This window comes from Jaculus jaculus, chromosome 10 (assembly GCF_020740685.1).
Source record: "Jaculus jaculus isolate mJacJac1 chromosome 10, mJacJac1.mat.Y.cur, whole genome shotgun sequence".
In the NCBI taxonomy this organism is placed as follows: domain Eukaryota; kingdom Metazoa; phylum Chordata; class Mammalia; order Rodentia; family Dipodidae; genus Jaculus; species Jaculus jaculus.
The window spans coordinates 48,855,151-48,874,100 of NC_059111.1; the positions used below are offsets into that span (position 1 = coordinate 48,855,151).

General features: G+C 34.6%; 1 protein-coding gene across 4 annotated transcripts in view; it reads right to left on the reverse strand.

The window, feature by feature from the left end:
- The window catches only part of Cacna2d1 (calcium voltage-gated channel auxiliary subunit alpha2delta 1), a 536,404-nt gene that overhangs the window by 206,084 nt on the left and 311,370 nt on the right, over window positions 1-18,950 (reverse strand). For all 4 annotated transcript variants that reach the window (XM_004662314.3, XM_004662312.3, XM_004662313.3 and 1 more), the window contains exons 5-6: window positions 13,355-13,396; window positions 1,129-1,258 (exon numbers count right to left, since the gene is read on the reverse strand). In XM_004662314.3, coding sequence (XP_004662371.1) covers window positions 1,129-1,258; window positions 13,355-13,396 — 172 coding nt within the window. The remainder of the gene's footprint in view (window positions 1-1,128; window positions 1,259-13,354; window positions 13,397-18,950) is intronic.

Below are 18,950 nucleotides of genomic sequence, written 5' to 3' on the forward strand. Positions count from 1 at the left end.
CTCTACTAATATCTCATCTGTTTTATAAGCCATGTGAAATACTACTGTGCCATTTAATGAACAGTTCTAAAACAGTTCTAAAAGAAAATCTCAGGCTCATCCTCAGATGGGCCTGAGAAGTTTCCGGGAGAGGGGGTGGAAAGAATGCCAGAGCCACACGTTGGGTCACAATACACAGAGACATTTCCTCTTACCAATAACTGATGGCTAACCCCACAATGCATGACCCATATACCTCAACAAGGAGGGTCCAGGTGGAGTGGGGAGGATAGGAAGGAGGCTAACAATAGTACCAACTTGACTGTATTCATGGAGTACAAAACTAATGAAAAATAAAATAAAAGTGATAAAAGCAGAAGAAAGCCTAAAATGTGGCCTCATGCCTTCAGCAGTTTATGTACCCATATAAGATTTATTTTTGCAGATGACATATGCTACTGCACAGTTTCAAATTTTGGGGAACATATTTATATACTTTGTATGTTATTGATGCAACTTGGAAAAGCAGAACTATATAATTAGCAATGCATTAGAAGGGCATTTCCATGAAATCATGAATGTAAGGAAGGCATCTGAACAGAAACTTTCATGAGATGCAGATTTCATTCTTAAATATGTTTTTTTTTTAAATTTTTATTTATTTATTTGAGAGCAACAGACAGACACAGAGAGAGAGTCAGATAGAAACAAAATGGGTACCAGGGACTACAGCCACTGCAAACTAACTCCAGATGCATGTGCCACCTTGTGCATCTGGTCCTGGGGAATCAAGCCTCAAACTGGAATCCTTAGGCTTCATAGGCAAGTGCTTAACAGCCATCTCTCCAGCCCCACATTTCATTCTTTACATAAACCAGACTTCACCATGGACTTTTATTATTATTCTTATTATTGCTGTGATGACTTTGTTTTGTTTTGTTTTCTTTGTGATGATGGATATTTAACCTAGGGCATTGCACATACTAATCAAGCTTCCTACTACTGAACTATAGCCAAAGTTCTTCCATAGACTCTTATGTGATTTACAAATGAAACATTTTCTCATTTGCTATGAACTTGTTTCTCAAGTAAGAGACATTTACAGCATCCTACAGTCATTTATACTTTATTCTATGTTGTTTTACTTACATCCTTCATAGATATCAGTGGGAATGTGTACTGCTGCATGCTGGTAGGATATTTGTCGTCCAAAATTAGCATCTTCAATAAAAACAGGTTTAATCCTCTGGCTGCCTGGTTCACTGTCATTTTTTTCAGGCTATAAGGAAAAATTAGTAATGGACAATTTTTCAGATTATGTTAACATAGACACATTCCCAAACAAATGTTTTATTGCTTCTCTGTATACTCTTCCAAAAGCAGATCTACAAGACTATTTTAAAATATAGTACTACTAAAACAGTGGTTACACTCAATTGCATCCAGGTACTAGCACTCACATTAATTCTCAGATCCCTCAATTATAACAAACATGTCTCCTGAATTCTTCATTACTGTAGGTAATGGAGGAATTATCAAGCTTTCACATAAAACATATGTAAGATGTACACTTAGAGAACAAAATAAAAGTGCCGCAATACATCCAAAATATAATTATCCAGTTGAAACAAAATTCACTCAGAATTCAGGATACTGAGTTGATGATGGGCATTGAGAATGGTTTGAAAATAAATAGCATACAATAAAGCAATAATCTGGTAATTAAAGATCACTATTTTATGTCTTGTTCTCTCATTTTTTTCCCCAAGGTAGGGTCTCACTCTAGCTCAGGCTGACCTGGAATTCACTTTGTACTCTCACTGTGGCCTTGAACTCATGGCAATCCCCCTAACTCTGCTTCCCTAATGCTGGGATGAAAGGCATGTACCACTATGCCCATCTTCTCTCAATTTTTAATGCTTCTCACATAAAGCAATTTTTGCTTTAAAAAGGAGAGCATTCTTGGAAAACAGATAGCCGTTATAAATCTAGATACAAGTAAACCCTAACTTCAGTTAACTGGCTTCCTCAGGTAAGAACCAAGATGCAAATCTCATAGGAGTAAGTTGATTCACCTCTCATCTATTATAACTGTTTGTGATGCCTTCATACCTTATTATCACTAAAACAGAAAACTCTAAAAAATGTGTCTGTAACATCTTTTTTTGTTTGTTTGTTTGTTTGTTTTTTCGAGGTAGGTTCTCACTCTGGCTCACTATATAGTCTCAGGGTGGCCTTGAACTCTCGGCCATCCTCCTACCTCTGCCTCCCAAGTGCTGGGATTAAAGGCACACGCCACCACGCCCAGTTTGTAAGTAGCCAGGCGTGGTGGCACACACCTTTAATTCCAGCACTTGGGAGGCAGAGGTAGGAGGATTGCCATGATTTGAAGGCCACCTGAGAATATAGAGTGGATCTCAAGTCAGCCTGGGCTAAAGTGAGATGCTACCTTGAAAAACCAAAATAGGAAAAAAAAAAAAGTATATTTTTGATTCCTTCATTATGGAATGTGTTTTCTAGAGCCAAAGATAATCTCCTTGACATAAATAGCATTTTACTATACTATGTCAATGAACAATCACAACATTTGTCATCACAGGACAATAGGACACATGAGAAAAAGAGAAAAATCTAATCTGTGTAACCAGGAAAAAAAGCAGCTGATAGAATATGGCAAAGACATACTATAAGCAGATATACAAAAAAGACACAATAGCACATTTTCATATTGTTTTGAGAATTTAAACAAGTGAATGACATATTGATACTCTCAAATACTATGAAACAGAGACACTTTCTTGAAAAATTGAAAATTAAACTATTTAGGTTCAAGAATGAGTAATATGATTATTTTTAACAATGGCACTAACTCCTTTCATACAACCACCACTATAAAGAAATCAGGTTTTTAAGGCATGTTTGGAAATGAAATAATATTTTGTATAACGAAACAATTAGTACAGTTAAGTGTCACAGTATCTGCCTAGAGGCACACAGAACTGATCACATAGTGTGTTAGACTAGTACAAGCAATAATATTAGAAGTCCAATGTTTGGTAAAAATATCCACATAGAGGTATTACATAGTTTTTCTGACACAGAAGATAGCTATGCTCAGCAGGAGTACTGTTCTCCATGTTTCCATTTCATAGTCCACCTAAATCAAAACAATGTTATTGAGCTATTAGCATTACTCAGTTCTCATTATACAAACATAGTGAAAAACTCTATGCTTTCTTCTATTGGGAGATTTATTATTTTTCAACAGTAAGCCTGAGGCAAAATATAAGGTATCAAAAACAATGTTAGAAAACAAACATAAAGTTTGGTACCTTCTTTAATAATTAAAACAGATTTTGTCACTATTTAGTGCCTGTTCCTACCAGCTCATTTTGTAACCAGGCCTTAGTTCTAAAAATAAAGTCTTGAGATATTATGTTTAAATTAATTTTAAAGTTGAAAAGACTCTACTAAGAAAATAGACTGCAACATTAATATAAAAAGAGAATTCAAAGATGAGCCAAATGTTCCAGAGAGGTTAAATTTTAACATGGTCAATAAAATAAAATGTAGCTAATAAATCAATTCCATTTAATGATATGAGAATTCAGGCTGAAGTTATTATATCTTACTTGGAGACACAGATCTTAGAATCAGATTAATAATGGTTTATAATGATTTGATTTATTTCTGCTTACTCTAGGAATTCAAGAAAGAGTGCAGTTTTCTGATATAACATGAGCCAGCTAGGGAATCTGGTCTACTAGTCATCAGGAAAATTGAGGATTTATTGGGACAAGTGTCTCTGAAAAAACCTAAAATAAGAATCTAATATCTACGGGGGACATAAAAGGAACATAAAACATATTACAGATAATTATTTCATTAATAGATTTTCCCACTTTGTTTTTACATTTCACTGTCCTTTAAACTTTGAGCTCTTATAGCATAAATTAACATCAAGATTAATTGCTGCACTGTGTTCATAATGTTTTACAAGTTTGGGAAAGACTCGCCTATGAAATTTAACTTGTGGATTATCTTAAGTTACACAAATACAAATTTATGTTCATAATAAAACATTAAAATCATTTCCTGTCAATATGAAGTTCACTGTAATAATGCCCATCATATATTTATTAATATTTTTAGACTACACAGTAAGATTCAAGAAATACTCTGTGTTTCACATGAGTTTACAGAATTTTCACAATAAGAGCCACAGTATAATCACTTCCACATTATATACCAAATGAGTGAAAACAGAGATCATGTGTTTTTGTCAATGTCTGCTACTTTGAAAACGATAGAAATGGGATTCAAACCTTGACAGCTGTGGACCACTGAACATCATCATGCTAATAGCACTCCATAGTCCCCTTATATCACATGATGCTGAAGCTATAAATCTTTGTCTTGTTCAGAAGAATAAATAGAGTTGCATGCTGACATTTCAGGAGTGAAATTCATTCCTCTATCTTAAGATGGTTTTAAAAGTAGCAGATAAAGGATTTGTAGAGATTTAGCAAACTATTGTCTTACGTGTATATTTAAAATATTTTCTGTACAGAGTATGTGTGTGTGTTTGTGTTGTGTGTGTCTGTGTGCATTTCTTACATTGAAACATTACCTCAATTTTATCAACATTGTGATTGTACAAAGAAACCAAGCAGTACTGATTCGCTTGGGGTGGTATAGGGAAGGGTTTTGGCTTTGGTGGAGTACTATATGCGTGACTTCATACTGTGACTTTCATTCAAAGCAATTATGAAAAATTAGCTAATCAGTCTAAACTTGGAAACAAAAATCCTAATCCTTTTATCACATGGAGTAACTACACACAGATATTCTAATTTGGCTACTTATTTCCAATGGAAACCTGGACACAAGGAAAACCACACTGCATAGCTCAAAGTTCAGTTCCAAGTTTTGTTAACAGACAATGAAAGAAAAAGAGTCATATGGGAAAAGATAACAAAACACTGTGTAAGGACATTCCTTCCTCCAGAGACAACACTGTTAGATGAGCAAAGGGAAGCAAACATTTATCAGACAAAAAAAAAAAAAAAAAAAAAAAAAAAACTTTTCAAAAAACTCAGGGCACAATTTAGCTTCCCATTCATTTATTCCTTCAACAGATTCCACCAACATTGAAACAAAAACAACCTTTTTATTTATCGCACAGCTGTGAGAGCTTTCTATTTACTTTGCAAATGTGGCCACTCCTGAAACAATTTCCCCATGGAAACACACACACTCAGCCAATATTATCCCAACAAATGTTCTATATTGCAAAAAAAGAGATAAACTGACTAAAATCCCACTTTAAGTTGCTAAAAATGTAGTAGAGACTACAAAACTCTATGTGCATAGCACCACAGACAAGACATTCACTGTTAAATTCAGTCATGAGTTATGTTACAAGAAACTATAGAAGGAATGCCTTAGGAAACCAAGGGCAGCTTCAGAAGGATGCAGTTATTTGAATTTGGATATTAATACTTAGCATTTGAGTAGAAAAAATCTAGTGGAGAAAAATGAATAGTTTAGCTTCTTTTAGGAAGTTTTAGTTAGAAATTGAGGTCCAGTAGAGAACCAAAAGATATCACCCCATATGCCAATTCTCCTTGGCACCAATGAAATTGGTGGCCAGAATGGAACTTGGGTCTGATCGAGACTCATCTCTACAACCAGCTACAGTGTCCCCTGATGTCCACAATCTAACATACTACCTAGGTGGACTGGTTCTGTGGCCTATCCTACAAATCTACAAACCAATATCAAACCAATAATCTGAGGAAAAAAAATACATTTTCTATTTCTCTCTCCTTGGATTCCTTCTCTGCCTGTCCCTCTCCCTCTGGCTATAGAGATACAGGTGAGTCTGGCCTCTCTCCCCACTCAGACTTGATGGGTAGAAGGGAGACCATAATACTGTTTATTGGTCTAGGTACACTTTTCTGCTTGCCTCTGCTTTATAGTTTTGGGTAACATCTCACTTTAATTACATGTGTGATTGTCTTCTAGTCTCTGAATCTACCACTTATGTATTTCCCTTATACTCCAGATCTGCCATGTGAATGGGTTCTCTAACTCTAGGTTGGTTACCCGTGTAAATTCTTTAAACTTGAGGTAACCATGAGTATAATTCATTTTAGTACTCATTTCTTTAAAAACAAAACATTTATTTTTATTTTTATTTATATATTTGAGAGCGACAGACGGAGAGAGAGAGAGAGAGAGAGAGAGAATGGGCATGCTGGGGCCTCCCAGCCACTGCAAATGAACTCCAGATGTGTGCGCCCCCTGGTGCATCTGGCTAACTGGGTCCTGGGGAATCAAGCCTCGAACCTGGGTCCTTAGGCTTCACAGGCAAGCGATTAACTGCTAAGCCATCTCTCCAGCCCTTAGTACTCATTTCTTATCTGCATGTATTGGTTTCTGCTTTGATATTTTTCTTCTGCTATTCTTCCTTAAGCTCCTACCATTTGCCCTCTTAACTTCCTTCCATGGAGATAGTGTCTTTTTCTTCTAAATATCCCTATATATACATCTAATATTTATCTTCCATGTGCTTGTGTCACTAATCCAGTCTTTCCTTGAAATCCTCAATTTCTCTTAAATGAGCTTTATGAACTATCTTCCACATGCGGGTGGCTCTACTCCAGTCTTTCCTGAAAAAACTCAATTTCTCCTAAATGAATCTAACAAACTATACAGTGTTTTCCACATGAGTGTGTACTTCCTACTTCTTACATGTTTATGACTGTTCTAGAACTTCTTCCTACATTCCAATTTCCCTTTAATAAAACCCACAGTTTGTGATTTCTCCTTAAATAAAGTTAATAATTCACAATTTATTCTTCTTAATTTTTTTAATCAGTTCTTTGTTAAAAGTAGAACAAGACACAAACTTGGGGTTCATAAACTTGGAAGACCCCTCCTAAACCCCAAAATCTTGCATCAATAGGACATCATAATGCATTGCTAGGTGGAAGAAAGAATGTAAGAGCCAAAGGAAGGGTAGGACTCCTTACAATGTGTTCCTCCAGATACAAAATGGCCTGGATATCTATGACCTTACAGTGCCTGACACCACCTATACAAGACCATCAAAACAGGAGAAAAAGATCATGACATCAAAGTAAAAGAGAGGCTGATTGAGAAGGAGAGGGGATATGATGAAAAGTGGAGTTTCAAAGGAGAAAGTGGGGGGAGGGAGGGAATTGCCATGGGATATTGTTTATAATCATGGAAGTTGTCAATTGAAAACAATAAAATAAATTTTAAGTAGAGAAAGAAAAAAAAGCTACCAGAGTAATGTATCTGAAAATATTAACAAGCACAGGTTAACTGGACAGGCAAAGGTTTTATTTTATTTCCACAAACTCTACGTGCAGTTACATTTTTATTTTTAAGTTTCTAGAAGAAATTTTAGTTCAATGAATATAGCCTAATTCCTGACATCTGATACAATACTAAGGGTATATAAACTTGCTCCCTTATTTTACCCGCTGCTATCTAAATCTGGCTGTCTGGGAGTGTTTATTATATAGCCACATGGTGAATATAAATAGCAATGATCTAAAAAGAGGAGCAAAGATATTATATCATGTCCTTGAGAAGATACGTTAAGCCAGAGTCCTTGATGAGCTTCCTGGTGGCTCACTACAAACTGATGCACCCACATCGGGCTAGCAGGAAGGGTACAGACATCTAAGGGTATAATTGTGTGCTTTACCTTGAAGTGAGCCATCAGTTTGATTGTAATCAATAAAATATACAGATTATACTTGAGAATATAATCATTTATACATCCATGCTAACTTGGTGATATACCAGCATATTACATTGCTACACATTGTATAACACTAGAAATAGATTATAAATTTAATCCTGATTCTAATATGGACTCATCTCATGACCTTCGTAGTATAATTTACTTCTTTTATGAAAACTACTCATTTATCTCAACTTATATAATACTGTCCAATTGTATATACTTATGCACTTCTTCCTTTATATGTTGGTGGTGTGGACTTCTGTCCTTGATTTTTTCCCCCTATGAGTAAGACATCAGGAAGTAGTGGGAATGGGATAGAATGGAGGATGTATCACATGGAAGAGTTATCAAGCTCACTGTATTCCACCCTGCTTAAGCACAGGGAAACTAGTCTGTAGTTGAGTCAGGAACTGTTATAATATATGTAGCTGCACACTTGTTAGGAAAAAAAAAAAAAAACAGCCACTTATTTTCAAATTACACTCATGTACTAAATATAAAACTCTCCTAAGCAACCAAATTATATATTCAGCTACCTATCAAAGATCTCATGTTGGATATCCCTCAACAAGTTTTTCGTAAAAATGTCTTTTGAAAAAATTTCTTTGCCTGAAGATTTTGCAGGTATCCCATATCTGCAGGTGTATACAGATTCCTCTGCAGAACCCAATGCTATCTTCCATTAAATTAGATGACTCCCTACTACAAATGTTGTGATTTACTCTTTCTGAATATACAATGGATGATGTACACTTCTGCATTCTGACCTCCATACTGATTACCTTTCTTATAAATTGTCTTCCTTTTTAGCATCTTGCCACCCTTCTTAAGCCATCTAGAGCATCACTAATGAATCATTGACATTGTGAAACGTGGTAGTCCTTCTGTGAGAATGGACTATTAGCTGTGGTCATTCTTCTTTGTTTTTGTTTTTAATTTTAAATCTAGTAATTGTATACCACTAGCACTTTATTGCAACACAAAGCATTCATTTAGTCTTGTTTTACTTTAATTTGAAATAGATGATATAACTATATCTCAGAGAATAAGTCCCTGTTTCCTCAATATTACGATATTTCACATTTCTGACTATTTCTTGGATTCTTCCACTAGTTGATGTTTTCCCATCTTAAAGTAAGTCATTTCTAAGAAGGGGTCATTTAAGAATAAGGAAAAGGTCAGAGTGTCTTTTTATTTTGCTCCCCATTCAATCATTTGTCATTGTTGTCATATTAGTAACTTAAAGGCAGAGAATGACATTACATGTGTATTTTTTAATTTAATAAGCAATAGATATTCACAAAAGGAGAGTGCTTTCTTCAACATGCATATTGTGAGTTTTATTTTCCAAATTAAAGAGATCAACACAGATCAGGGCTGAGGTATAGGTAACGATTATATGGATTTGTTAATGATGAAACCACAAGAACTATGGCAGCACAATCACCTTTGTTGAGTTTCTGCTGTCAAATGAATTTCAAATTCATTGAAAAGGTTTTGACACATTTTAATTTCTTCTGACTTCACACTGATGTGGTTTCAGGTTTCAAGATGTCACATAAGGTGCACTTCAACTAGAATATTTACTTTAGGGCTATCAAGATAACTTAGCGGTTAAGCACTTGACTGTGAAGCCTAAGGAGATGGTTTGAGGCTTGATTCCTCAGGACCCACATTAGCCAGATGCACAAGAGGGCACACGCGTCTGGAGTTTGTTGGCAGTGGCTGGAGGCCCTGTCATGCCCATTCTCTCTCTCTCTCCCTCCCTCTTTCTTTCTCTGTCGTCACTCTCAAATAAATAAAAATAAAAATAAAAAAGAATATTTATTTTACTGTTTGGTTTCTCACATGGCATCTTGTCATGTTGCTCAGGATAGCCTTCCATCATGAATACTAGTGTGTTTTCTATGTTCATTATTTTCATAGGGTCCCTCAACTCTATGAGTTTTCAGATATGAAGTGATGTTTTATGATAGAAACCTTTATTTTCCTTTTTTAAAATTAGTTTTCTATTCAGCAAATACAGACAGTTTGGTAGCATTATTAGGCTCATTCGTAACCTACCCCCTTCTCCTTGGCCCCTCCTTCTTGAGGTATATGGGTCATACATTGTGGAGTTAGCCCACAGTTATTGGTACGATAAATGTCTCTGCATACCTTGACCCAACATGTGGCTCTGACATTCTTTCCGCCCCCTCTTCCGCAAGATTTCCCTGAGCCATGTTGGGTTCATTTTTGGTCTGCTTCAGTGATGAGGTGTTGGGAGCCTCTGAGACACTGGCTCTCTGATTTGGTAGAAGTTGATTTTTCTCTGTGTTGGTCTCCCTCCCCCTTGTCTGTATTATTTAAATTCACTGGTGACTCATTGACTCTGTATTAAAGATTGTCCTTACCATAAGACTTTTAATATGACCATTTAAGTTTTCCTCAAAAGGCCTTTTGAAATAACTTTGTTTTTTAAGAGAAACTCCAGACTCATGCGCCCCCTTCTGCATATGGCTAACGTGGGCTCTGGGGAATCCAGCCTCAAACTAGGGTCCTTAGGCTTCACAGGCAAGTGCTTAACCGCTAAACTACCTCTCCAGCTCTAAATTTAATATAAATCTTGAAGCTATTGTCTATTAGTACTTCCATAGAAGCATAGAAAGATAAAATAAATGTAAAATAGTTACAATTTTTTTTTAAGAAGCCCCCATCTGCTTATAGCAGTTTGGCATTCATTCATCATCATGATGGGACCAGGATCCAGAGATTACCTGTGTTTGCAGCCCCATGACTCTGCAAGGCAGGGAAGCTAAGAAAGAGTAACTTTTTCCGTTCCTAAATTCCAGGCAGAATTTTGGACTTCCTCAGCACTATAAGGCTCCCCCCCTCACCCTAAATTCCAGATAAAGTTTGGACTTCCTTTAGGGCTAGAAGTCTGCTTTTCGATCTTTAAGAGGAGGAAAATCTTCCATTTTTTTTTTTTCCCATGACCTTAATTACTTTTAGTGTTCCTTCTGGGGGACACTCAACAGTAAAAATTGGCTATGCCATCTAGGACCCTCCTTGTTGGGGATGCTAGTCATGCATTTTGGAGGTAACCATTAGTTATGTGGAAGAGGCAATGTTTCTGTGCTTAGTGTCCCAACTTGTGGCTCTAACAATCTTCTCGCCCCCTCTTGCTCAAATTTTCCTGAGCCATGTTTGGTTCATTTAAAAAATATATTTATTTATTAATTTGAGAGACAAAAGAGTGAGAGAGAGAGAGGTGCAAATAGAGAGAGAGTGGACATGTCAGGGCCCCTAACCACTGCAAATGAACTACAGATGCATGTGCCACCTTGTCCATTTGGCTTACATGGGTTCTGGGGAATTGAACCTGGGTACTTAGGCTTTGCAGCAAATGCCTTAACCACAAAACCATCTCTCCAGTCTTTTAATACATTTATAGTTGGCTACAACTGTATATACTGTCTGGTACAGGAATTAGTCTTTGATTTCTACTCTACTTTTTCCACCTACATGTCATTCTATGCAATTTTTTCAGTAACTGTCCATATGTAGATATCCCTCTCTCCCCCCCCACCAAATAAAAAAAAAAATCTGTCTTCAAATCTGTATGGTAAATTGTGAGATTCAAGTTTAAAATTTGCTACTCTGTTATTCATAATGTTTTACCTTAACTTGTTAAATTTTACTTTGTGCCTACAAAAATGAATAACTTTATGAGCATAATTATAACTCCAGTAGTATTATTCACCTCTTTATTTTTGAAAAGGATTTGCAAAATTCTACATATTCAGTAGGTTCACATGTATAGCTTCTTTCCTGTCTAAGTTTTATTGGAATATTTAAAAGATAATACCTGTGTGCAATCTCCAGTATTACAAACACACAGTCTTTGTGCGTCCTTCCACTGTATAGTACATGCATATTAACTTAGAAGCACTGTGATTGAACTGCAATATGTATTACTAAAATCATATTCACAGTTCCACATAGGATTGTTAGAACATTCACAGAAAATGTTTGATTTCTATAAAAATAAAATAACTAGTAAGGAAATATAAGTAACAAATTATGTTCTACTAGACATAAAATATAATTTCATGAAGACAGAGGAAAAAGGAGCTGATCTATTTGACATAAAACATAGTTTCTTTAATTATTTTAGGGCATAATATGTATTTAATTATATTTTAATTTATTTTTTTATTTTTATTTATTTATTTGAGAAAGTGAAGCAGACATGTGTGTGTCTGCATGCGTATGTGCATGAGAGCGAGAGAGTAAGAGAGAGAATGGGCACACCAGAGCCTCCAACAGCTGCAAATGAACTCCAGCTACATGTGCCACTTTCTGCATCTGACTTATGTGGGTCCTAAGGAATCAAACTGTGGTCCTTTGGTTTTGCAGGAAAATGCCTTAACTGCTAAGCCATTTCTTCAGCCCCATTATTTACTATATTTTGTATCATTATGGCAAGGCAATAAAATTCCGATGACAGTTTTCCAAATAATGTGTTTTGGAAATAGTCCAACTAAAAAACTAGCATGGTCAGGCATATGCCTTTAATACCATCACTCTGCGGGAGATAAAGATAGGAAGACTGCCAAGAGTTTGGGGCCATCCTGAGACTCCATAGTAAATTTCAAGTCAGCCTGGGCAAAAGCAAGACACTATCTTAAAAAAAAATACTAGCGGGAAGACTGATGATTAATTTGCATATATTTTCAATAACTACATGACAGTTAATAGCAAATACTAATATTAACTCCAATGGTGAAACTGAACAACTCTCAAAAAAGGATAAATTCTGATACAGATCAGTAAACTATAAAAATATTTTGCTTTAGCTGGCCTGTTCTTAATAAGGTCTTTCCATCATTAAAACCCCATATGTACTTGCCATAGGAAGAAGGATATCACAAGAAAACCACCTATGTGTAGAGGAAAGAAAACACTTAAAATTTAGTCAGAGGGTCACCGGCATCAAAACTGTCTTTTCAAAGTTTATCAAAAAGTGCCAAAATTACATATAACTAGTCCAAAAACAATTAATGTTTTGAAGAAATTTGAAAATTCACAGTTGAACCATTCATTTAAAAAGTACTATACATGGGATTGGAAATACTGCTCAGTGGAAAGCAAGTGCAATGCCCCTGAACTCCATCCTCAGCATTACATACACAACTGTAAAAACTACTATGTTTCAATCATTAGATTAGCAGAAACAGTTGTTAACACATTTATGAGCTATCGTTCAAATTGGTATTTAAAAATAGTTCTTGCTGCGCAGATAAAACAGGCACAGATGTACAGTGGTCCTGGTGACAGAGGCCAGGACACAGTGATGGATGTGTGCAGTTCTGTCTTCATTGTTGCAAGTAGAAGGTAGGGTACTTCAGTATAAATGATGGGCATTGAGGCTTAACAAGGTATATATAAGGCCAGTAAGAAGACAGAGAAAACATGGCATTGCTGAAACTCACTACTATATTGTTTTTCTTTCTTATATCTTTTTAAAAACTAAACCTGCTAGGCCTGATTCACTCTGTGAATCCCATCTTTCAATTATCAAGAATTAAATGTAAAACTATTATTACTCACGTCAAGATCATCCTTTGCATTGTAGTAGATAACTTCATTACTCTACAAAAAGAAAGGAAATAATTCTTCATTGGCTTTAGAATATAAAAAATACTGGCTCTAACATTTAACATATCATATGCACATTTAAATAATAAACATATAATATGGCTTTCATAATATATTTCATAAATCTCATATTTTCTAAAGCATTTTAAAAGATAGCATCCATGATATTAGAGAACATTTTGCATTGGAAAAAGATTTCAGTATAGGAATGAAAAGAGTTTGTCAAGAAAAAAAAAGGATGAAGGATTTTATATGTCACATGGAAGACACACCCACAGGTAAACATGTATATAGTAAATAATAAATAAGGCAATTTAAGAAATACCTTTAATTTTAGTCACTATTAAAACAATAATTTTTAAATTTTTACATAATTATATATATATAATATGTTTTTATATAAATACATATATAAACATACATATGCATTTTCAGTGTCAATTTTTGTAGAAATAGATGGAATATTGACAGAAATTTCCTCATGAGATTCAGATAAAGGATCAAGATAATTGAATCCAGATAGCAAAACGTATGAAACTATATCACAGTAATATTCTCAATTTCTAGTTAAGTGCTTAATTAGCATTGGTCCCTAAGCAAAACTCAATTTCAGAGGACCATCCCTTTGGACATCAATTTGCTGAAATCTGCTCTAAATATAAATTAGAGTTGCAAATGTGTTACATAAGTACAATGGAAAAGAAAGAATGAATAAAGTGACACAAATTTCAAACTCCTTTTCTTGTGTCTTGAGGCTTGTTCTGTATACTGCAAAACTAATCCACAGGCCCTTTCTTCCCTTTGTTTTCTGCTTTTGAATTTCATATAGGTTTGGTTCTTTTTCATGTCTTCAGTAGTTAACTGAGCACTATGTAAAAAATATATATGTTTTGTGTCCTACAAACATCTGCCAGCATGGATATAATAAAATTTATATTAAGCTCAAATTTAAATAGTAAATTATTTGGGAAAAATATGTAAATGTTTCCCAAAGGACTTTTTTTTTATTAGTAGCTGAGATCACAAAGTAAAAAGTGTCCCATAGTCATGATACTTAGTAAAAAGGTTTTAATCATCAAATTGGGGTAGTAGTTCACAAGGTCTCATTTTAGGGTTAGAATTCTAAATCTCAAAAAGTAAAATATATTATCTTTTCCCCAATTTATTGGAAATAGAGATCAGCCAATACACTTATTGTTTATCTGATGAATGCACTTAGTCAGATGATATATTAAATACATGCCTCCATGACATAAAGCAAAGCAAGAACTCTAAATATTAAAATATATGGTTCACAGTACCAACCGGAATTTGCTAATTGGAATTTACTTCAGTAAGAGCCAATAGATCTGTAAAAATGTTACTTGAATTTCTTAAATGAATTAAGGAGCTAGCAACCTTTAATATGCACAAAATTCTAATTCTTGAAACATTTTTTATAGTATTTCTTTTGTGGCTGAGCTAAAATCCAAAATCAGAACTAATCACATACCCCAAACAAAAGAATCCTCTAAACTCAAACCTAATTATTAGTTTATTGATCCTACTGGTACCTCTGTAATTTATAGTTCAGAAGCAGATTTCAGTTAGAATGTAGATTGTACTAAAAATTAAGCACTAAATTTATGTTTATTTTAGACATCATTCTCTAACACATGCTCATGTGTAATTACAAAACGTAAAGTGTACAAGATAAAGTGAAACCACACTAAATCTTAAGAAGTTCAGCACCATTTTATCAACAGGCATATGCTTTCTTTATTTGAGAGTCAGTGAAAGATAAAAAGGCAGCTAGAGAAAGAGAGAGAGAGAGAGAGCATCAGGGCATTGAGCCTCTGCAAATTAACTCCAGATGCATGTGCCACCTTGTACATCTGGCTTTAGGTGGGTACTGGGGAATTGAACAAAGTTCCTTAGGTTTTGCAGGCAAGCACCATTACCACTAGAGAGCAATCTTTCTAGCTCAAGGAACATACTTTCTAATGCAGATATTATGCTGTAATCTAGAAAGGCATATTAGTTTAATATATTTTCTCTTACCCCGCACAAATCAATCAAAACAGATCAATTAAATAACAACCTGGGGCTGCTCTAGTTCTACTTAGTTTGTAGAAATAGAGCAAATAGACGGATCAGTCAAACTTTTCTAGGTGTGGCCACATGAAGATTTCCTGCCTAAGCTTGGGGGTATCTCAGAGACTGTTAGGAACCCATCCAAGTGTCAAAGAGACATGCTATTATTGCCTCTAACTATGTTTTTAACTCTGCTAAGATTAACTGTACTTGAAAATCAAAGTAAGCTAATTGAAAATGAAACTTTTAAAAACACTGGTTTGAGAATTTCTAAACATTTCCCTTTTACAGTATACTACATTTTATATAAACTCTGCTACTTAACCATGTTTTCAGAAACTTCACTTTCCTTCTAGCAAAGTAATTGAAAATGTGTTCTCCAAAGTTTATTTAAATTGCACGTCTTTGTACCAGGTTTTCAGAATTGAAGATGGCATAAAAATCTTGATATTTTGAAACATGCTAAAGAAAAATATAAATAAAATATTCACACACACATACATACATATATGTGTGCACTTGTGTGTGTTGTTTACATTATATTTTGGGTGTATATGTGGTACATTTAACATGCATTAATATGTTAATATATTAATTAGTTAAGAAAACCAAATTAGTCATAAATTTTTATTGTACGTTGAAGATTTATACTCTTATTTTGAACTAAATTTTTCTACTGTAAGCTCTTTCTTTGACCTTGGGAGATACCTCAGTTGTTGAACTACTTGCCTCACAAACATAAGGACTCAAGTATGATCCCCATTACACAATGAAGATACTAAGTACAGTGGTGCACTGTACTCCAAGGACTGCAGAAGTGGAGACAAAATACCCAAAATTCACTGCCAGCTAGTCTAGTCTATTTGGTGAGCTGCTGACCAATGAGAGACCCTGTTGCCTGCGTATGCAAGACACATATACACAAATAAATTAGTTATGTAAATAATTTTTGTTAACTTTTTTTATTTATTGGCAAGAACAGAGACATAGAGAAAAGAGATACAAACAGAGAGAATGGGTGCACTGGGGGCCTCCATCTACTATAAATGAGCTACAGAAGTATGTGCCACTTTGTGCAGTTGGCTTTATGTGGGCACTGGGGAATTGAAGTTGGGTCATTAGGCATTCCAGGCAAGTGCCATTACCACTAAGACATCTCTCCAGCATGTATATTAAGCTCTTTCTTAACATAGTGTGCATTTCTTACATTGCCAAAATATAAAAGCAAAGAATGACATGTTTTTATAGAAGTTAATAAAATTAAGCACTTAGTCAAATATGTGCTTTATGGTTAAGAAGTTAAGATAGTTAATGGAATGTAAGACCTAACAACACATGTATTACTACCATATAGCTCCACCAATAAGTATAATATGACTTTTGGCTCAGGGTTAATATTCTTACTTTACTGCCTTTTCATTTTCTCAAGACCAAACTTTTTATTGGTAGCATGCACATTATTATCCTTAACAGAGAAACTCAGCTGATTAGCCTTCTGAGCATTTTAGGATTTACTTAGTTATCACAGTACTCCTCTGGGGCAAAACGACACTGAAAACACTATAATGTCATGCAGCATTTAATTCTATGACCTTAATAAGCATAGAATAGAAATCCCTAGTTTGTCACATTTTCTTGTAAAACAAGCAATGGTTTATGCATATTTTTTTTGTTTAAATAGATTTAGAATTATTTGAATCAGAAGTGATTTTAAGTTTGAGAAAAATCACAATTGGGTAAAGCACAATTCTACTTTATATCCTATTCCTTTATAGTTTCTTTTTGGCTATATAAAAATAGTTCTTAAGATCTGTACAGAAATGTTACACTAACTCCACCTTCAGTAGACTGATTCAAGTCACTGAATCACCAATATAGTATAAATTTAAGAAGAATATCCTTAGAGAATAAGATATAACACAATTCCCAGCAATACCAGCTCACATTGAATAGACCATATTCTAGGCTCTGGTGTTATGATACAGGTGAGTTCCAGTAAAATTAAATTCAGTGCCCGAAGAGAATTAGAGTAGGAAAAATTTTAAAGTATTTTTTAAGTTAAATGCTTAATGTGATGCAATTAAAGGAGAGACAAAAACCTTTAGCTGAACTCCCCTCTTCCAACCTGTTCTCTGCCTCCATTCCACAAAAGACTGGTCATGAACACCATTAACAAGGGAGCAAAATCGATTCTTCAACTCATCCCTGACAAGGCAATACAGGTCAGCCAACCACTCTAACTTGTTGTACATGAAAATTTCTACTTATATTTTCATGGAATACTCACACAACCCAAAATATTCTGTTTCAAAATAGCTAAGAATTAAACATTTCAGTGTCATGACATCTCTCTTGCAATTAGAGAAAGAGAGAGAGGAACATAAAGGGAGAGAGAGAGAGAGAGAGAGAGAGAGAGAGAGAGAGATAAATAGATATGTAATAACTTAATTAGGCTCACTCAAAATTCCCTGAGTCCCTCCTTCAAAGGAATATAGTTACATGCTGGTGTCATTTGATGCTCTAATTAAAGACACGGTATGCAAACTAACAAGTATAGGACCAGATAATAAAATGACGCAGTTGTTTTCTGTATAATACTTTTACAAAAATGTTTTAATGAAAATTACTAAGCATCGTCAGCTTAGAAAATAGTAAACATTGAAAACTTGGTTTCTAATGTATTTCAGGGCATTATGTGCTGTGGGGTAGAATATAGACGGCAATAGCTCTAACTAGACACTTTGATCATTGAAAACTTTATAGGGCTATTTTTCACAATTTTAGAACTACCAGATGACTAAAACAAATTGTTTTATTTCTTTTTTTTTTTTGTCTAAGTAGATTTGATATGTATTATCTCCTTGAAACAATTCATCAAAATAGTCTTGTAATATAATACTGTGGCTTAGTGAAATCTAAAACATCTCCCCCAAAAACTGTAAGATAAATTACTTCAGTCTCCTGTATCTATTGGGAATAAAAAATTAAATCTGGGCAAAAGAGAGTATTCCATCTTAAAAATATATATTGTGAGTGACATTTTCTTGCATTCTACTTTCATATAAATTGACATCTGATGAATTGTTAGGTTGAAAATGAGCTATGAGAACTGATCTTAAACATGAAATAAAACCTGAAACTCTTAAAAGTACTGGAAGAAAAAAAAAATAGAGGGAACTCTCCATGATATACTAGTGGAGAAAGACTTCTTGAACAGTAGCCCAGGAAATGAAACAATCACTCAACTAGTGGGACCTCATGAAGCTAAAAAGCTTTTTCACAGACAAACAATCCATAGTAAAGAGTTAACAGATTGCCCACAGAATGGGAGAAAATCTTCACAAACAATACCATTGACAGAGGGCTAATATTTAGAATCTACAGAGAACTCAAAAAAAAAAAAAATGAGCCAATAAAAATTCAACCCACTCAGAAAAAGTGGAGCACAAAACTGAATAGAGTTCTGAGAGGAAGA